We start from the raw sequence: 21945 nt of genomic DNA, 5'->3' as shown, positions 1-21945 counted from the left end.
TGGAAACGTAAGGTCTAAAAGCAGTTTTCACAATACCTATTGAATGGCGATGAACTCATGAAGCCAAGGCTTTGCCATGACATACCTTAGTCTCTGTCTTAATTTTTTTATAAGATGTTACTAATCTTTTTTTTTTCTTTTTTTCTTTTTTTTTTCTATTTAGGTTGCAATTTCTTAGGAATTATTTTATAGCATAATAAAACCAAACAATACCTCCCCTTCGGTTTTTGCTTCTGGCCTGCTGGCATTTTCAGAGCATAAATAGAAGTCACGTTTTTTAATTTGTGGTGTGTGTATCTTTGAAGTTTGTCAGTTAGTTCTAAATGATCTCTGAGAGATAATTGAGAAAAGTGAACTTGTCAGTAGGCTTAGGTACATTATACGGTTAGATGTCAGGAAACTTTGAAAGACAATTTATAGACCTCCCTAAGCCATTGGACTCCGGTGACTTAATCCCTGCCTCAATTACACAAATTGAGCAGGCAGGAGCAGGGTCTGACATCTGTTTATGTGGGCTTTTTGTTGTTGATTTTAATAAGGGTGGTCTCACCTGCTCTTCAAGGGAAAGGTTCAGGCTGTTGGTCGCGGTGTGTTATCCAGCCACCCAATAGCCATGCCGTGTACGGGACATGCTGGGAGAAGGCTACTTATTTCCTCCTTTGGTTTCTGTTTCCATTTTTTTTTCCCAGATAATTCAGTTGCTGAATAGCTCTTGAATTTTAACAGACACTTAATTCCATGTCATATTTTACTGAGGCTTTTGCTTTCAATTAGATAGTGCTTTTTCTGGCATGTCATGATTTTGCCTCCATATGTTAAAAAGGAAATACCCTTTGACTAAACTTTAATAACATCTAATTATTTAACTAATTTTAACTGGTGAATGAAGCTTCTGTCATACTACTTTTTGATATTATTTACATCTGGGTATCCGAGTTAACTGGTGCGTTATGTGTGGGTTTAGTCATCTCTTTTATTCTTTGGTTTTCTAAGACACTGCTAGAAGTAGGAGTTGCTGTGCATTTGTTAGATTAGATTTTCATAACTTTTTTTTTTTTTAACCCCATCTTTTTTGGATGTGAATCAGTGTTTTCATCTCTTGCTACATGAACAGTGAGCTGTGTCTTGGACAGAGCTCTTGGAATAACAAAGCCATAAACAAAGTCTTAGCTTTTAAAACTATATTGTTGTTAGAATGTTTATTCTTCATCTACACTTTCTTCTTAAGAAGTTAAAGCTAATGCTACATGGAAGAAATGAGAGAATGTGTTTGACTAACACCATGGCTAAACTTAGGTTTGAATTTATTTTAATGTTGTACTCTGTACCTTTATATAAAGCCCTACTAATGTTAATTATTTCTGTTGTCATATCATAAATTGGTTGGGTATTCCAATGCAATCCCAAATGTTTTCTTAAAATCTAGGATGTGGATAAGGTGTGTTTTTTGGAATTTGATGACCTCTACATTGCTTACATAGGGTAAGGATCTGGTTAACATACAATATTTAAACTGTCAACTCTTTAAACTCCTAAGTCTTGAAAATTTCTATGTTAAGTTTTTATTTGTAAAATTTTCCTGTATTTTGACTTTGTCTTGTATATTTGGAAGGGCTGGAGGATGTTGTAAATTTTTTTTTCTAAGGTTTTGTTTTTGACATGGGAGAGGTTTCATTTTCTAATTTCAGGTATGTATTTCCATATTCAGAGTTACTTGTATCCAATTTGTGTATTTAGTAAGTTATTTTCATTTGTTGTTCCAATGGTTATACTTTGAAGATGGTTTCTACCACAGTAAATGAGGTAGGAAGGGGAAGAAAAAAATACACGCAAAGGGTCCAACTGAAAAGTTACTTAAGGTTGCAGGAATTACTTTAGTTTATTCATCATTCAGTTCATACTTGCCTATACTTCATTGCTATTCACTAGATCTGAATCTTGGCACTGTAAAGCAGTCTAAGGTAAACTTTCATTTCTGAAGTGAAAGTCTGGGATGTCAATACTGTGAATTATAATGAGATCTGAAATCTTTTAGGTTCGAGTTTCTGAAGAACTAAGAATAGCAACTGAATAAATGACAGGCAGCTAGATATATTATAATGAGGTGAATTGTAGTAGCTCAACAAGAGTAAGTTCTTGTAGCATGAGCTTTAGTTCACTTATGTTCAACAATTTAATAAAGGACAAGGGGAAAAGCAAATCATATTAACAAAGCAGGCTGTGGCAAAACTTCTGTTTTTGTATTCCCTAATCTAAGAGCTATTTCAGAGTTTAAGGGGAAGATGGGCATTTCTAAGACTAACAAAGCAGAATTAAGGAAGAATTTAAAAAGGAAAAGAATATCTCTGTGGCCAGTAGCAGGGTTAAAGGCAAATTTGTTATGAAACAGATGTGTGTTGAGATATACTAGAATTTCTCTAGGAATTTATTCGTGTGTAACACTATATGTTTACCTGAGATACACCGCTACAGTCAGGTACTGCACTCTCCATAGTGTATTCCCCCCATTTTGGTTACTGTGGTTCACCAGGTGATAACAGTAATGTTTTCCTGTGAGTGCCTCGCTAACTGTAACCGTCTTCCATAACAAACAAAATTGCTCATCTTCTTCCTTGTACCCAAGTAGGAGTGACACTTCAAAAAGTTGTGAAATCCCTTATTCAAAGAGGAGGCATGATTCTGAGTCTTCAAAATATGACACAAATCTGCTATTAAAAATGTTGTTGTTGTTTTTTAACATGTATTTGTGGACCCTCATTTTGGAAAAACAGTTTAAAAATACATTTTTTCCATGTGGTTCCAGAGCATCAGTGTACAGAGAGTCCCTTTTGGGTTTAGAAGTGAACCTGACAGCATTTTTCCAGGATTGCGTCATATGTTTCACTCACACTTTCACATCCTGCATTAAACCACATGCATGCACATCAACAAGACAAGATTGTAAAAGGAGTGTAACTGGGGAACTGTTTTCATGATATTCGATAGGAGTAATTGCGGCCACTGCTGTTTCAAAGCAACTGTGGTTATACTATACTATGTCAACAAAAGTCACTTTTGCCATATGGAAAGCTAATTACTTCAGAATGATCTGCTAGAAAGCACTTCTGAGATATTCAGGCCATTTATACAAATCGGCAAAGAATACTTGTGCATGAAACCTTTCCTAAATAAGAGCTTTCACGTGTTATAGGTTGAATGTTACAGTGAGAGTTTTGGAAATATTGAAAAAGTAGACTTCTATTTAAAAGGTGGTAGGCAAATTTATTAGGTGATAAGAAAATATGAGTATTTCCCTATGATTTCTATGATCAACCTGATTGTGCTGTTGTTGAATACAGAGGAGGTTTTTGCTGTTCTATTCAGCAGGACCCTAATGCTATGGGAAATGGGATGAAATATAGAATGCTATATGGTAGTGAGATCATGCAATGCCAGGGATATTTGTCTGTGTAGTATTTATTCCAGAAATGACTGCTAGTTGTGTGTGTGTGTTTTTTTGTTTGTTTGTGCATTTTTCCCCTTCAATAATGTAGGTTTTTCCCTTCTGTAGTCAGTACCAGTACATGTTTTGTTTTTGCATTTGGGCATTTTTCACTTCTGAGCTGTTTAGAGCACCTGTTAATCAGACATTTATCTGTTACTATGAAACTAAAGAATATCCCAGTTTTGTTAGGTATGATAGATCTGTGCCTGGACCCTTATTATTCGCTGTCAGTAACAATAACTACAAAAAAGTAGTATCTAGAAGACACTGGAATCTTGATAATTATAAAATGAGTGTTGTTAGTTCCAGGAATGTCTATGTTTCACAGTGAAGTTAGGTTGATTGATATACTTAAAGGTCTGTCCTAGTTGTCAAGGTATGGATGTGTTATTGATGGATAGCCCATTATGTAAATGAGGTTTTAGGTGGTTTATTTACTGACTATAACTGCATAGATTTCTGATGCATAAACCATCTGTTCTGAAGTGCTTTTCTTGAAAGCATTTCTATAGACAGTCTCATCATCTATCTAAATCAACAGATATAAAACATTTAGAAGCAAATTTCTTAATATGCTGTTAATAATGGGGAGCAGCAGCAGACCTGGAGAAAACTCTGTTTTTTTGCCTCTCATGTCAGGTATAGCAATGCCTTCCCCAACAGCCCCTTATAAGAGCAGCAGTGTCAGCTCTCCTGGCAGTCTCCTTGGCTCCAGCTGCTTTTGTTCTGCTGAGGGCATCTGTCCCAGGGAGCAGCCTGGTCTCTGGGGCCGGTGCTGCAGGTGGACTCATGTCCTGTGTGCTCTGGGCTGAGCAGAGTGAGTTGGTAGGGCCCAGGTGTCCTCTGATTGCTAGCTGGCACCCACCAGCTATATAGCACAATAGTTTTGTTTTGTTTTTTTCTTTTCTTCCTAGTTGAAATTTCCAGAAATAATATGAGGGCTTTAAGACAGGCTTGCAGAACAGTGTTTAATACTGTTAGCATGACATAAAAGAATATAGGTTACTTTTTAGGGAATGCGAGAGGGTGAAGGCACTAAAGGCAAGGAATTGGTTGGGTTGCTGCTGGAGAACTGAGTGGAAGGAAACCCTTTATGATTTCACCCGTAACATTGTTCAGAGCTGTTCCAGGGCTTATGAGCAGTTTTTGACTTGAAGACTAGCTAGACTAGCTGCAAAGGAGAGTCAGAGAATAAAGTAACTTAGATGTTCTGTGGAAAAGCCAGCCTTGAGAACTGAGGTGTAAACTGAGAAATGACAGGGTTTCACAATGCAAGGATATTTTCAGAGGAAAATTAGGTGTAGCTTTATCTCCTTTCCATGCTCTCTTGAGTAGCTTATACCTAAGTCTGCAAGTGCCAGGAACACTGGAGCTGGCTTCTGTCATCTTGTTCCTGTTACAGTGCTATGAATCTGTTACAAGGTCATCCAGGATTTGAGCTTTAAGTTGGATGTAGTCATTCAAAAAGTCCGACCGACATAGATTCGTTGGATATAATCTCCTTGGTGTCTTCACATTGACCGGTTCGCTCAGTTGATTTAATGTCTGTGTATTGCATCATAAAGATGCTGTGGTCCAAGTGGAGGTATTGTGGTAAAAGAGTTTAATTGTTTGATATTAATGGTGTAACTTGGGTTTTTCTTTAAAATTTTATGTAAAATTGGTCAGTGGTTTCGATAATACCATGTAGAAAGGTATTAATATCTCTTTATAAATATTTTGAAACATAATCATTCTTGTGGAGCAAGTAGATAAACGTAAAAAGATGCAGTTGGAATAAGAATCTTCAGGAGCTGAGGGCTAGATGCAGAGCTAACTGAGCAATAGGCCTAAATATTTGTAAAGCATGTGTGTATGTTTAGGGCAACTTCTAAGCTCACACTGACATAATGATAAGTTAATTGGAATGCTGTTTATTCTGGTAGCCATTCTATTTGTAGTTTACTTGGTTATCAGGTACATGGAGATGACTAGTTCTGTGTCTGCATATGTATTCTCTAATTACACTGCTGCAATCAGACCTCAAACTGAAAATCATGTATCAACTCATTCTAAATACTCTTTAAATACTAACGTAAGTATGCTACCAGCAGCTCTTGACAAGGGTAGCCTGCTCCCATGTCTGTCTTCCCTCCCTACGTTTCCAAGAATTACTTTGGACCATTCAAACTAAGATTTGGATATAGATACAGGAACTAGCAGATAAACCGTTTTCAGTTTGTTACCTCTTTGCTCGCTTGCCATTGTGTAACTACTGACTCCAGAACAGAAGAAAGTATTTCATAAATTAGCGTAACAGAAAAGCAGCACATTAAAATCAGCATGGAGTCTGAATTCCTCCATGGTTTGACGATTTCTAAAGCTATGTAGTAATAATATATCATTCTTTCTTCGTTTCACTGTGGGTGACATCTATTTTTCATTTTTTGGAAAAGAAACCTTAAATGAGAACTAAATGCTGAAGTATTCTTTGTATGCATCTCAGTAAAATTACCAATGTGAGCAAGAAGTTTGCTGTAATAATTACTGTTGGGTTCAGGTATTGATATGCTATACCAGTAGTGGCTCCTCTGCTGCAGAGTTATGTAGATAGACCTGCTCTGGTACAATGAGAGTCTGGCCCTGTTAGACCTTAATCTTGTAACTGCTTCTTGTAACTGCTAGGCTAGGTTTCTGGGTTGTGCACAGGGGGCTAGTGTGGTGTTGGGAACAGTAGCATTTCTTACTTATTTGCAGTCTTCAGTCCTCAAGACCTACAATTTTACACTCATTACCAAGCTATGGGGAAATCTTAAAAACTCTTCTAACGTGGAGATTTGAAACTAGACCTAAAGTTGCCCTTAATTTTGGGAAAGTTGAGAAAGTTCTCAGTATAAAATCTCTCTTTACAAAATTTTGGTTTTCTTCTTTTTTAATTGAGTGAACTGGACCAAACATTAAATCTCAAAGCTGTAGTTGCTAATAATAACTTTTTTTTTTTTTAAACAAGTTGTTAATACTAATTCTGATCTGAACTTCACATCACATGTCCAATTACTATGCTTTTGAAGAGTCTCTGTGGTTGACCACTTTGTGCTATTAAATTCCCAACAAAGAATGAAATGGACAGAGAAAAATGTTGGTGGCATATTGATTTCAGAATATTTGAGTATTATATTAGGTGGCAGGTATTAATTATCTAAATGGAGAACTTGTGTTTTTCAGACCTTACCAGTACGGAAGATTCCATGCAAAGCCAATGCTGCTTCCGGGTCTTTTTTTGCACGAGACAACACAGCAAATTTCTTATCCTGGTGCAGAGATGTAGGGGTGGATGATACCTGCCTGTTTGAATCGGAAGGTTTGGGTATGTATTTATTTACATAATAGTTGGTAACTATAAAACACTCTTTTTTTTTTTTTTTTTTGCCTTGAGAGAATGGCTCTTTTAATAGACCCTGACTCTGAAACTGACCTCTATCTGTGTAGATTCTGCCCCTTATCTGAAGCATAAACAAATGAAGTACACATAACTTAGAATTCATTTAAGTCAATTTTAAGAGGAGCTTGTATAAGACAAAAATCTTAAAATGATTTCTTGCACGCAAATGATTTTTCATGATACACACTTGCTTTTCTGTTCATGGACTGTTGTTGCTTAGTTCAGCGAATAGGATAGTCCTGCTCTGTTCTGGGAGAGTAGGATATGAGTGCATTCTCAGTTTTTGTTTCTGATATTTACCTGTTAGTGCAGATTCAGTGTGTTGTTCAGGATGCAAGAAAATATGATTTTGTTCTTCATGTCCTATACTGGATCTTTTTTCACCTAATTCACTTGGGCAGCTCTGGAAAAGAATTATCAGTGCTTCAGGGTGCTCTATCAAAAGAATTGGACCATTTAGAAAACCACTGTTATATCAGTATATATTCTTTATATATTCTTCATGATTTTAACTCCTCTCTTCAAAGGGAAACTTAGGGCTTAGTTACCTCAATGTTTTGTTTCAGACATGTATCATGAAATAGAGAGTCAAATCTGTGCTTATTATCTGAACTCAGATAAAATTATAAAGCAGTTGTGATGATAGACAACTCAATTTCTGTGGAGGATAAATGAACACACTTTACTGTAACAAGAAGCTTTGTCTGGAGTTCTTACCTGTGTTGCAATTGATCTATTCCCCTTCTTTTACAGTCTTGGTCTTCTAGCACAACTATTTCTGAAATATTTTTTTTCATTCGTCCTTTTATCATGTGAGAGTTATTAAATGAAATGAAGTTGCTTGGTAGAGAAGAAATTAGTATCATAAAGTTGACAAACAGTACTAAGATATATATATTGTCTCTATTTTGTTAGATAAATCCTCAAGATGAATTTTTTCTGGCACACAGTAAATCGAGTATAAGATGAACAATAATCATATTTTCAAAGTTTTGAAATGGTGGAGAAGTTGGACATTTCCTAGAACAAAGAAAATTGCAAACTCCAAAAGAAAGGAAACATAGACCTTCAACGGCTTGAGATTAGCAGAGCCGCCTTTGGTTAAGCCAATACCTAAATGAATATAGACTTTCTTCTGCTATGGTAAACTCAGCAGTTTGACATTGTTCCAATAACAGGTTAACTGTGTAGTTGAAAGTGTGTCTACAGTTTCCTCCTGCCTTGTTAAGAAATGAGTTCTTATTTAGAGGTGAAATCAGCATAGCTGAGATAACATCATTCCCTGTATAAATTAATTCTTACATATACTTTTAGACATATACAGTGCTTTGCTAGCCACAGTATAATATGGAGTGCAAACACAGCTGGAAATTTGGTGTTAAAGATGACTTCTGCTTTCAGAAAACCGAAGTGAACTGTGCTCAAATACATAAGCCAGATATGGCTCTATTAGGTTTGTTTGATTACTGGCTGACTTCACTCACTGATTGAAAATCAGGTTCCGTTCTCTGAGTGTTACTGTGTATGCAAAGTATATGTTGAAAAGACTTATAGTGCTGTAAACAGGTTTAGAACTTGATAATAAGAACTTGACCTATTTTTCTAAAATTGACAGGGTAATGGTGACCGTGCTGTTTCCAAACAAGATAAAAATAGAAGCTACTATTGTCCCTCAGCTTGAGGTGGAACTAGGAAAAGTTTTGATTTTGTTTGAGGTCTTTCAGTACTACTACATTAGAAATAATGATGATTCATAACAGTTACCAGTTGAAAGGATTTATGTTTCTCTGTCACCCAAATCACATTTTCTCTTGCACAGAAAATAAAAATTCAGCACAGGTAAGTAGCATAAAAGGTTCTATTCAAAGCAGTGAGGAATGTGTGAGATTGATGTGTAAGTGTTCGCATTGCCTCATGAAAGTTTGTTATGTTCCTGAAAATAAATAACCCTGGTGAAATGGTGTTTACAAAGGTAACTAATTTTTGTTTTCTCCCTTCCTTCCATGGCTAATAAACTGTACTGAAACATAAAAGCTTGTGTAATAAAGCAAATATTTTCTGCCTATATTGAGGAACCTTATTGTTTTAATGTTCTTGCTTGCCTTGATTTTTATTCTCCTTTTTTACTCTGTTCGGCCTGCCTTATGGTATGCAAATGCTTCTAGATGCACATAATGTTTTTTTCTTTATGTATCACAGAAAATATTCCCGAGATCTTTGAAATCATGCAAGACTAACCACACACGCATGCATCCAACACTGCCATGTTTTTGGCGCTTAGATGAAGGTTATACAAAGGTGTTCCTTCATATGGAGTTAGAACAGTGGGAAACAGGCGGTATAGCAAATAGGTGCGGCCCATACCTCTAAAGCTTGCAGGCAAGAGATGTTGATGGGAATCTTGAGTGTTCCTAGAGTCTAGGCTCTGCAATGTTTTAAAATTCTAGGATGGATCCAGACAAGCAGGTGAGTAAACCTACCCGTGTCACTTTGTGTCTTTGTCCATTATTTGTGGACAGGTGCACAGATTTCCCTTCTGCCTGGGCACTACCAGCGCTGACTTTGGAAGCCAGTAGAAAATGGTGTCTTATTCAGATAAGAATAAATTGGTGGTAGTTTGGATTTTGTAGGTATACTCTGATATACATGGATACACGGATATCTCTGGTATAGTGGTGATTTACTTAATTACATTTTTCTGTGTTTGCATTGAAGTTAGGATTTTGGTATTCAAAATCTTTGTGATAGGATTCTAATAATAAGTGGTGATAAATAGATCAATTCTGATAAATACCCTGTCAGGAAAATAATTAACTCCCAAAAATGAGGTCTTAAACGTATCCTGCTTTTATAATGGTTTGTTTTTACAAAGTTCATTCTAAGTTAGTAGTCAGTAATATGATAGGTAAAAACAAACATCAAATTCGAAATGTAGCTTTTCTGTAATTACTTATAATGCTACCAGAGCTGAATGGTAACAATCTATACATGTTTTGCCCTTTGCACTTAATGGAGGGACATGGCAGAAAAGTACCAGAGTTGATGGCTCTGACAAGAAAACATGGATGGTGTGCCTGCTTCTATGAGCCACTCAAAGAATTATCATCTTTAACAAATGTAGCAACACTGTATGTAGGGATATTCTTAAATGCTGCAAGATAGAGGGAAATTTTGCATGCTCCCTGCATTCGTTGATTAATTAAAACTGTTTTTAACAATTATTATTTTGTTGTTGTTGTTGTTAGTGTATTTAAAGAAGGAATTAGCTTTATTGGTAGGGCAAATGATTATCTGAAGTCAAACTTTGCATCTCACAATTTGATCAGACGATGATCGTCTTCGAATGGGGTTCTCAGTTATATCACAGGTCAAAATTTATCGTTTATCTAGAACTTGGAACACGATGCACTCTTTGCAGTCTAAGAAATGTAATACTGTCTGTAACTCCTCTGTTTCCATGTGTCATGTATATTTTGTAAGTTCCCCTTTGTAGGTTTTTAGGGCAGCAGATCCACACAGCTATGATATTTCAGTTTATGGAAACATTCTTGATGGAGATTCTTGTAATTATGGTGCTCAAGCCTGAAGAGTGTAATACTCGAAGAAAAACTCTTGGCCAAATAGTAAGAATGGTAAGATTTTCTACGATTGCTTCAGTTAACTGAACTTAAAGATGAAGTTATGAACTCATCGTTGGTAATGTAGTGTTGTTGGATGATTATAGGATTTGGAACCAATGAATATTCTGCGTCTCTTCTGTGATAAAGAGTCTACCCAGCAAGAAAAGGGTTTGCCTCTGAGTGTACCAGCATGCTAATGTGTGTTGTTCATTTTGGGAATTGTTGGATATTGTTGTATTAATGTTTTGTGCTTGTATATTCTGTTACTGTGTGTGTGTGTGTACACACTGTATGACATGGACTTGTTTTGATGCAATTTATTGATTAGAGTTTACTTAACAGGTTCCATAAACAAAAGCATATAGTGCTTTAGTGGAAATAATAGACAAACACAAACACCTCTGACCTCTATTCTAATACCGCTTTTCCAATTAAAAACAAAACAAAAAACAAAAACACATAATACTGAAATAACTGCTTAAAAATATTTAATGCGTAGTGGCAAATGGTTTCCTTTTTTTGATTGATTTACTCTAATTTAATCTTTCTATTGAAAAAGGGAAGCATATTTTGACCATTCTTTGAGTGATATATTGCCATCTTACAGTAGCACATGGAATTTTATGTGTAGTTGCATCACAATAAGGCTACGTCCCATCTTTCACAGCATTTTACTAAACAACTCATTCTATTGTTGAATATGTTCTGTTTTGAGGACTATAGAAGCATCCAGGCAGTGTTATTACCATTGGATTATCATCATAATTCTAGTAAATTGTTACTGTTTAGATGATATGATGATTGATTCTAGATTAGTTCTGTACTATTTATAGATCTATTGTGTGCAACTTTGTTTTGAGACTTCCGTAACTGAAAGAAGGATGGAAGGCTTCAGGCAGACCTCATTGTAGCCTTTCAGTACTTTAAAGGAGGCTTATAAAAAAGATGAAGAGGAAATTTTTACTCGGGCAGGTAATGATAGGACAAGGGGGAATGGTTTTAAACTAAAAGAGGAGAGATTTAGATGAAATGTTAAGAGGAAATTGTTCACTCAGGGTGGTGAGACCCTGGAACAGGTTGCCCAGATAAGCTGTGGATACCCTGTCCCCGGAGGTGTTCAAGGCCAGGCTGTATGAGGCCCTGGGCAACCTGATCTGGTGGGTGGCATCCACGGGTTTGGGACTAGATGATCTTTTAAGTCCCTTCCAATGCAAGCTATTCTATAGTTCCGCTATATAGTTCCATTCGGAGAACCCAAATCCTTGATTAAGTATGTCATAGCGTACTTCTTTTTGATGCACAAGAAAGGATATATTGGGATCAGTTCAACAGATGAGGTGTTGTCTAAGCAACATTAAAACACAAAACAAACTACTGTAGGATCTGAAGGAAAAAAAAGTGTTTAAGGAAGAAGCGGAAGACAACACAAAGAAGGATGAACCTTCTCAAAAATCTTCCCTAGGCTTGTGTGAATTATGATGGTAATTGGAAAGGTATGATGACTAATATTAAACCTCTATCTCTTCATGTCTAGTGAGCTAGGAAATGCTTTAGAAGAATAAATCACATACTTTTTTTTTTTTGATTCAGCTGTCTGAGATATAAAATATATAGCTATATATATGCACGTATATATTATATATGAAAAAAAAAAAAACACTACCACCCTGACTCTGCTAAAAATGTCTTTTAAAATGTTAGGAGCCAAGGCTTTGTTCCTGTATCATGGATGTACATTCTGCAAATTTTAATTAAAAATAAGTAATCATATCTCATGTTTCTTATTCTGAACACTCTTAAAGTGTGCTCAGCAGCCATGTGCTGTCCATGTGTAGGGTGCATGCTGTCATCTCACAGCCCCAGGGGTGACCAGCACTTCAAAGCAGTGGCTGTTCCTTCTCTGCTCTCTGGCTTCGCCTGCTAGAGTCTGGGCACTGGGGAAGGGAGAGGTGGGAGATGTAGAAATGTGGTGAAAAGCAGGTAGGAAGGAAATGAAACATAAGGAAAGAGAAAAAGGAGTGAGTGAATGGAAGAGGAGAGCCTGTAATAGGAGACATGGGCAGCAAAAAAATGGGGGCAGTGTGGAGAAAGAAGATAGAACTAGAGAGTGGCAGGGATAGAGGTTAGTTAGGAGCTGAAAAGAAAGCATTGTTGAGCAAAAAAATGGCTGGCAATAGCTGGAAAAGATGCAGGCAATGACAACAGATAAGGATTTGAAATAAATGAGATGGAAAGCAAAAGGCCTTGTAATTGTCAGGACATCTAAAATAAGGTGGCCTTAATGCACTATTGGTAAATCTTCACACTGCTTTCTTGTCAAGCAAATAACAGGAAGATTCTCTGGCAAGGCAGCTATTTCCCTTCTTCTGCAGGAGATCTATGTAGCATGTGTGGCCTCTACATTTACATGTCCTATTTGCTTACAGTCATCTATGCAGAAGATTCACCTTCCTAATGTTTGATAGGAGAGGACTGGCCAGGGATTCTCCATGAATACCGTTTTCTTCTGTATGTGACAGCTTGAAAAACTATAGGAAATGGCATACAAAAATTGTGTTGATGCAAAGTGAAGTACTTAAGCTATAATAAAGGCTGGCTCTACCACTTTAATTATTTTAACTGTTTGATATATCCATCAACTCTTCATGTGGTCATGGTCTATCTTTTCCCTACAAGAGCTGTGCTCCCTTTGGAATGGACCTTGCTCCGGCCATGTATTGGTAGTGATTGGTTCAGGAAGTGAAGGAAATTGTTACTAGTAGGTCTTCTCACATGCCTCACTTGTTGCAAAAATCTGAAGATGTTGATGTTTGGAGAATAATATAAGATGTTGAAAGCTTTTGGATGTTGCTACTGAATAGCATTTAACAAGTGACTATGGCAGCGGTATGAACCATACCAGACCTTGTAATGGGATCACTGTGATATGTTGGCTTTGCTTTCATAAAAAATGTAGTGCTAGGAAACACGAAAGTACCCTGTAGATCAGGCAGTATGTCTCTTTAAATAACACTTAAATTAGTGCGCATTTTTATTTCTAATGCATGTACATTAATTCTGTGTATCAGATGGAGATAATTATACTTGCCTCACAGGAATGTTAGAGAGATCTCCACAGTTGTTTTTTTCTTCAGTTCTTCACACCATACAGTAGCACTGGTGTGGAAATGAGTCATGCTGTAGACTTCAAATGATGTGCAGTGAATGATGTATGTGGCTATACGTAGAATGCAGATGGTTTCAAACATCATTTTCAGCTTTCAGTGCTTACCATGTCTAACTGCATATAAATTGCTTCAGTTTCAAAAAAACAAAACAAACAAAAAAAAACACATAGTAAATGTATGTTTGCCATGTAAAATATCTGGGATTGAGTAACTGGTCATGCTCAAAAGTAGATGTGGTGCCCATTTCCAAAAAGCAAATACTAATGTAGGTTCAAGTAATTCAGAAAAAGATGGATGCCTTTCCCACAGGATATATAACAGAAAACCATATGCACAGTTGTTGCATTTCAACCTGTGCTTGTAACCAATCACCTCGGAAAGACTTGCCTGTTGTCCACAAATGATATTGGCAATATATATGTCTGTACGAATATATGTTAAGAAAACTGTGTACATGTGAGTATACAGTTGTCCATGAACTGCAGTACAGTTAGTGTAAGAACTTAATATGAATTACAAGGAATCTTACAGATTTTATTGTTAGTGCCATACTGATTCCAGATAATACAAAAAGTGAATTCCATGCTTTGTAGTCTTTGAAATAGTTTTTGCCACCTCTTCTATCAGATGTCTCAGACTGCTTTAAAAATATCAATGAATTTGCAACTTCCAAATGTAAAACTAAAAAAGCAAGAGAAAGAAATGTTGCTTGTTGAATTCTGTAGATGGAAAAAAAAATGTAAAGGTAGATTTTTCCACATAAAGCTGAGGAGGCAGCCTTTAGAAAGTGACTTTAAATATCAAGTTTTCAGTTACTGTGGAATAGCTCAAGACGTGAGTTATACTCAAGATGAGTATACTCAGAAATTGAGACACTTGGAAGTGCTACTTGTTCTAAAAGGCAGTCGTCTTGTTTGCTTTGTCAAAGTTACTGAACATCACGACCAAGACAGGTATAGAAATGCAGTCTTTCATATCTGTGGCATTCGCTCTAACTCCTGAACATTCACTAGTGAGGTGGTAGCCCATTATACAGCTGAGCTTTTGGAAAATACCAAAAATTTTGTTTTGAGAATCTTAAATTATTTCCAGTGTGTATTGCAGTATACAAAGAAACACTTGTTTGTATCTCAAGTACTCAAATACATATGCTGGTATAGTCCTCAGGAATGCTAACATTGCCTTGTGAGAAGCACTGTGTCACCCTGTTCTTATCGCGTGACCAGATGTTTGTTTTTATGCTTGGTTATTGCCTGCACAGCTTTTCATACTCTAACAATGATTTCACTGTTTCACATTGCTCGGTGTGAAATGCATGAAATGTGTCTAGACTATTTTGAGTTAGATTTGCTAAAGAACTTTGGGTTTTGTTTGGTTAGAAGAGCTTTAAGCATTGACGTAAAAATATTATACTTATTCAAGTCTTTGTTGAGTAATATCTATGAATCCTTTTGGAAGTAATATTACTTGAGGCTCTCTTTTCCCTCTCCCTTCCAAAAGTTATTCAGATGTGTATATGTGTGAATTGCAATTCAGAAACTCCCTTTGACTATTCCAAAAATGGTTTATTCCACTCGTAGTCTCAGAGATGTCTTAGTTCTTTAAAATCAAATTTTATTTTGGAGTAGTCCTAACTGCTTTTAGAATGAAAGCAGCAGAATATCTTTTGAGAGCCATGAATATAACACTTGAAAAATATTGATTGCTAGTGAAGGTTAAATATTTCATAAAATTACTGTGTTGTGGCAAGGAAGAATATTGAGAATAGCTGGATGTCCAAGTCTGCGTCTTTTATATTCTTAATAACAGATGTCTGAAGGATAAAAATACTTTTCCTAGTATATTGCCATTTTAGTTTTCATGCTCTGCAGTTTTACTTCTGGAAATATATTTGGATGAGATTAGAGGGGAAGAATGCATACATCTTGAATTGCTACATATACGCTAGTAAAAGACTTAAGGACGAGCATTCAACTCACGTAATTTACCACAGATTTATTCAAGTCAGTGGAGCGAGAAGTTGAAGTCGCAGAAATTGAAGATTGGCCCCAGTAGGCATTAGTTATTTAGAGGTGCTTAACTCTGGATTCCAAGTCCGGGTCTCATGCATACATTATAGGACAAAGCAACGACTTTGAGTTTTAACTAGACATTGAAATATGTTTTTCAGGTGTATATGTGTGTGTGTACATATATATATATATATATTATTTTTTTCCTCATGCATTTCAATTAGGTGAGTCATTAGACAACCAAAACATTTATACCACAGATGTCTCAGCTTGAACTCAGTGAAAACACATAAACTTTGTTGCCCTTTTTTTTTCTGATTGGTACAAATATTCACACAATTATTTTTTTGGTGTCAGTTCAATCAGAAGTATAAGGTACATATCTTTCAGTTAGCATGGGAATTTCTAAAAGCTCAAGTTTATCCAAAATGTGAGGGTTATGCTGCAAGAGGTACTACTGGAGAAATGATGACAATGTACTCATAATTCTCATGGTTCATCTGTTTTTTTTTGTTGTTTGTTTGTTTGTTTGTTTTTCTTCTCTTTTCTTGTATTTCTTTGAGGATTTTGTGGGAGTTGATTCTCCAAGGAGTCATGGGCTTTCCTTATATCCTGATTTTGTTTTTTGTTTATATATTTTACTGGACTTTCAGCAAAACAACCTGAGGTTTGAAAAAAAAAAAAAGAATCTTCTCAGATAATGGTGATATTTCTGAATGAGAAGTACATAGATTTATAGTGTGTTACAGCTTCTTCTGAAGCTTAAAAACTGCAGGTCATGAGGAATTCAGGCATAAAAACTTGCATATTTGCATGTGTGTGTGTATATATATATTACAGGAAGCAAGTTTTTGGTTTGGTTTTCTTATGATGAGCTTAATTCCTAAATTACTCACATTTTTATTTCCTTTGAGAAGAAATGTATGAGAAATTCAGGACCAAACTTCCAGTGAGGTATATTAATGAAGTCTTGTAGTTTTTCTGATTTAAGTTGGCTAAGAAAAACAGTGATGTAAAGGATATGAATTCTTTTAGTTTATAGGGTTAAAGAAAACAACAAACAAACAAACTTCATTTAAATGTTGCTCATTTATTTTTGATCTTCTTCTAATCTTAGTGTTCTGCCAGAGCTCTTTATTATTTTTAGGATTTTACAAACTGATTGTAGGTTACCAAATAATTTTCCAATGATTTAGAACTTTATGTTCAAAAGAATTAAATGATAACTAAATGGGAACTTCCTAAATCATCTACACTCTGACAGTCCTCGATCCCATCCTTTTTGTTCCAGTAAGTAAAATTCCAGTTAGCTAAAGAAAAAAGCAAGTTCTGTCTGCGTTGAGAGTTATAGATATTGATGATTCAGTTCTGTTCATCACAAAGATTTCTAAAATAGCTTTTATTTATATGTTTTCCATCTTCATTTTTCTTTTCCAGTTCTCCACAAGCAGCCAAGAGAAGTGTGCCTTTGTTTGCTGGAACTTGGAAGGATTGCAGCAAGGTAGGTGGAAATATTTAAAGAATGAAGAAATATTTACATTCTTGACAGCACTGACTATTGAGAGACTTACTAAATCAGCACATCCCAAGCTAACTTTTATGCTCATTAGGTTCAAGGAGAACCTGATGTCACTCAGGAATATCTTTTAGGCAGTTATAAACACATACAATAAAATATCTATACCTTCACCTCAGTGAGCATATTTCTTGGCTGTCCTTATATTAGGAGGGGAAACGGTTGAGAATTATTTCTAAATAAAACTTTGATCTGTTTCTTTTTCTAATAGTCATGTCTGTCTATAAACAATTGAGATTTCATTAGCTTTGCTGATAATAAATCAGTCTTCAAATATCTTAAATCTGATCTAAACGACACTGACTCTTACCTCATTTATTTAAATAAACTTAGCTCTGATTCTCACCAACAGAGTCAAGACAAGAATTGAATTAACAGTCTGCGTTCCATCTCTGTCAGATGCTCCTAGTCAGGCGGGACCCTCAGTACCCTTTAGCATTATTTTTGCCTGCAAGACACCAGTGACTTTTTCTAGACAATCAAAATGATGGTAATTAGAATGCAATTTTTCTGTTTTTGCAGATGCAGAAATAACCAGAGCAGTGCATAACATTTTCAGCAAAATATCTGAACAGCAGTAGTGCTGCCCAGTCATACATGTAACGGCAATTATACAAAGCCCTGTCTATTGCAGTGGATTGCCTTATTTAAATAGTTTCATTAATTTCAGTAAAATGCCTTTTTTTGTGTGTGTTTACAATCAGTATGAAGGAGGCCTCCACTTATTCCTAGTAAAAGAACTAGTATTTTCATGGCCAAATTTTATTAGGCATTCGTATTTTATGAATGCAACTCACTTGGGAAGCTGCTTAACTCAACTTGTCTCTTGGTGAAGTTTCAAAAAAGCCTTTGTTGCCAGTGGAAGTTGGCATAGCAGTGGTGGTAAGAAAACAACCTGACTTCTACATGGCAGGAATTATTATACATCATTATTATGTTTTACAGATTATATTTATGTTACTGTATTCACTTTTTATTTACAGCTTAGAGGTCAAATAACATATGTCTCTATACTTGTTTCTGCTCCAATGTCTCTTCCTTGAAAGCAAGTAAAAATATTTATAATCTCTTAAGTTTATGAAGGGCACAAAAACTCTTCAAGGGGAATATAATTGATAGTTGATAGGTTGATATAATGGAGAAGTACTTATTTGACGGCAATTTTGATTGATCTGTGGTAAACTAAAACTATTATCAAAAAAGAAAATGGACAGTTCCCTCCACTAAGCATAGGAAAGAAAACGTTGTGCTGCTTTAAATGGGAATGAGGCCAGTTGTATGCTTGCTTTGTAAAGCAAACTAGGTTTTTTAACAGCCTTTTGGGGTCTCCTTTCCCGAAGAGTTATCACAGAGATTTTTGAAAAGGTGCCTCTGTGTGCTTCTACAGAATGAGAAGAATAAGACACTGAATAACTTTTTACGTTCCTCTTCTTTCTCTGTTCTAAAAGCACAAGATATGTTCAAAGCGGTCTATTCATCACAAGGAGTCAGCTTCGAGCACACTAATGTCCAGCTAGATTACCGTTAGTCTTCAGGGTCTTCTTGGGTTTGATGCACAAGTGAAAGAGAATGGGGATCATTCAAGGTAGAGACAGAACTGAGCTCTGTTTTGCTCAACTTGAAGTCATTCAACAGGTTCTCTGTGGATGAGGGTAGACGGTTGCTAATTTACCTATGCTTTAACAGCATTTTAACAACTTTAACAACACATCTCTCATTGTGTCCTTTTAACATAATTAGAGAGAGATGAACTAGATGGATGGACTACATGGCAAGTGGAAAACTATAGTGACTGCTTAGCTCAGAGTGTCAGCCCCACTGGTTACTAATGGCATTTATCAGGGATTTATACTGGTGACAAAATTGCTTGAACGTTTTCATTAATGGTCTAGATGGTGTGATGGAAGGCAGCCTCAGCACATTAATAGATGAACAGGATATTGTGGGAACAAGTCCGCACACTGGAGAGCAAAGTTGTCCAGAGGGACCTTGACATGTTGAAAAAATAGAATGACAGAAAAATTCTGGAGTTGGGAAAAAAAAAAAAAGGCAAGTGCAAAAGCATGCACCAAGAGTAGAATGCTTGTGTACAGGTTAGGAACAGACCATCTCAGCAGCAGCAATGCAAGAGACGGCCTGAGAGTCTGCCAAGAAGTGGCCCAGAGTCATCAGGATACCCGTGTGGCAATGAAGATGACAAATGTGTGTTGGGCTGCATTAGTAAGAGCAAAACAAGCAGCTTGAGCGAAGTGCTTGTTAGTTGGAACATGTTCTGTGTGAGGAAAGGCTGATGGACATGGATTTCTTCAGACTGTAGAAGAAGACTTGGTGGATGCAGTTGCTGTCTTGTCCTACCCAATGGGGGTGCGATGGAGGTGTCTAGTAAAGCCAACTCCTTTAGGGCTATGCTCTGAAATGATGAGAGGCAGCAAGAGAAATTATGACTGGAGATGCAGCAAAAGGAATGAAGTTCTTACGTAACTATTAAACTCTGGGGGCTAGACAACCCCCATAGATCTCTTGAAATTACTGTTGAGCAATTTTAAGATTTCTGGTATTGTATTCAATTTTTCCTTGGTAAAAATGGGAAGTGGAGCTCTAAGAAGTCTGTTGGAGATCATGTTACAGTCCAACGCTGCTTCATTTGTCGTTATGAGAAAGCAGGCTAGAAAAGAGCAGAAAAGGAAATTCTCAGCATACCTTCCAGAACAGAATTTGCACCTCTACTGCATGGCAGAGCCCTCTCAGAAAGATGTGTTTTTACCATTTCAGCTTCCCAGCAGGTTGATCCATTCAGTATCAATACAGGTTGATTCCACGTGTGGAAAAAAAGTGCATGTATGTTTGTTTTTTTGTTTGTTTGTTTGTTTTTCGACTCAGCACCAGAGGAATTTAGAACACAACAAGCACGGGGAACTTTAAAAGTCTGTTACAATGATAAAAATTTGGAGATCATGGAAAGCAGCAGAAGTTAAGAAGCAGCATTGCTTAGAAGAGTGGAAGAGTTTTATTTGATGAGTAAGGTTGCATGCAGGTGTAGGCTTAGGGCCCAGAGGGAATTTAATGATTTACAGCCTGTCGGCATCTGCAGACAGACAGGAAGTAAATGGATTGTATATAAGTGCTTGCTTCAATGTTGGCTGACTTTTCATTAGGCAGACTGCACCAGTTATAAGCCAATACAAGCACAGATTTGGTTCTTAGATTTCTTTATATTAATTTACTAGGCTGTAGTGTAATTAAATTAAAATTTATTTTAAAAAAAAAAGAGACGGTATATGCATTTATGCCCTTTCTCTGTATGCATTTAACATTATTATGGAGTATTTAGATTAAATGGTAATAATGTGTTTGTTTCCACTCAATATTTCAGTGCCCAGATCTTTACCTAGATAAGTCAGCATAGTTCTGCATCTGGTCTACGGACTTCTCTACAGAAGAAAATATGGTTTCATTTATGCAAGTAGTTTGCTTGCTATGAGAAATCTACATGGCATGATAACTTTATCAAGTTGAAGCCCTACTCCAAAAAAGGAAATATTTTTTTTTCCTTGTTTTTCTTGTTGTTCTTCAGTGTTGGCACAGAAAAAAGCAGAGGGGAATTATGAGTGATTAGGAAAAATAGGATGGGCCTTTGGACTCCTGACATCTGTCCAAGTTCTGTTGCTTGCTGTGAGATACTGACTTAATCATTTGCCATAAAACTTTCAAAAGCAGGAATTGTTTTAAAGAGCTTTGCTCTCCAAGTGCTGTGCTTGAGATGCTCCATGCCAAAGCTGCTTGTATTTATTTTGGTTGGAGCTGCAAGTATTTTGCCACTGTAAGCAGAGGTCTGAAGATTGGCTGTGAAAAATAGGTTAAAAGAAAAGCACTAGCTGATTCTGAAAAATACTGGCTGCGTGTCCATTTATATGCCTGTAAATTCTGTGCAATACTAGAACCCAGGATAATCTTTAATTCCTTTTCAGCTGGAGTTTTATGAAAAATACTAGCAGAAAATCAAAGATGTCAAGTGATTTGAAGAAGAAAAAAAAAAAAAAAAAAAAAACAGACCCTTCCCTCCTCCCCCTCCAAGCAACAGCAACAAAAACTGCTAATGTGCTGAACTTGAATCAGTCCTACACAGTAGAGCAATTTTTAAGGCCTACTGTCATTCATAAATTACTCAGTCACCACCATACGTTATCAGACAGAGAAGCTGAAGAATTACACTGGCTGTAAATTTAATTAACTGAAAGATATAGTTTAATTTCATTCTTTGTATTGATTTGGAATGATGGCGTCAGTGATTGATATATTTTGTACTTGCTTACTAAAGTACGTAGCAATCTATTGTTGCACAGTAGTGCGATATAGGAAGTATAAATACTCTCCACCATTTTGTTGTAAAACATTAAATACATAAGGACAAGTAATTTGTTTGTGTGTTTCTAAAAGGTTTGGGGTGGAGCCTCCTGGATTAATAAAGTTGGAAAAAGAGATTGAACAAGAGGAAACGCTTTCAGCCCCCCTCCCGTCTCCTTCACCCTCACCAACAAAGTCTCCAGGGAAAAAGAGCACAGGGAAGCTGTTGGATGATGCTGTAAGTTGTGGGGAAAAGCTTCCCATCTGGTCCATTCTTGTATGCACTTACTTGCAAAACACACAGAAGCTTCATTTTTACAT

The 21945-nt window shown here is 36.3% G+C and overlaps 1 protein-coding gene and 1 long non-coding RNA gene across 9 annotated transcripts in view; both read left to right on the top strand.

Moving 5' to 3' along the window:
• The window catches only part of GAS2 (growth arrest specific 2), a 92839-nt gene that overhangs the window by 28573 nt on the left and 42321 nt on the right, over positions 1 to 21945 (top strand). For all 8 annotated transcript variants that reach the window (XM_080593108.1, XM_080593103.1, XM_080593107.1 and 5 more), the window contains 3 exons: positions 6689 to 6830; positions 17142 to 17205; positions 21718 to 21862. In XM_080593108.1, coding sequence (XP_080449234.1) covers positions 6689 to 6830; positions 17142 to 17205; positions 21718 to 21862 — 351 coding nt within the window. The remainder of the gene's footprint in view (positions 1 to 6688; positions 6831 to 17141; positions 17206 to 21717; positions 21863 to 21945) is intronic.
• Positions 6838 to 13886, top strand: LOC308195536. The gene is made up of 2 exons (XR_013951596.1): positions 6838 to 10537; positions 10630 to 13886. It is a non-coding gene; the product is annotated as an uncharacterized lncRNA (long non-coding RNA).

Source organism: Anser brachyrhynchus, assembly GCF_964034855.1.
Source record: "Anser brachyrhynchus genome assembly, chromosome: 5".
Lineage (NCBI taxonomy): Eukaryota > Metazoa > Chordata > Aves > Anseriformes > Anatidae > Anser > Anser brachyrhynchus.
The sequence above is the reverse complement of the archived record's forward strand: the minus strand, read 5'-3'. Positions and strand labels throughout refer to the sequence as shown.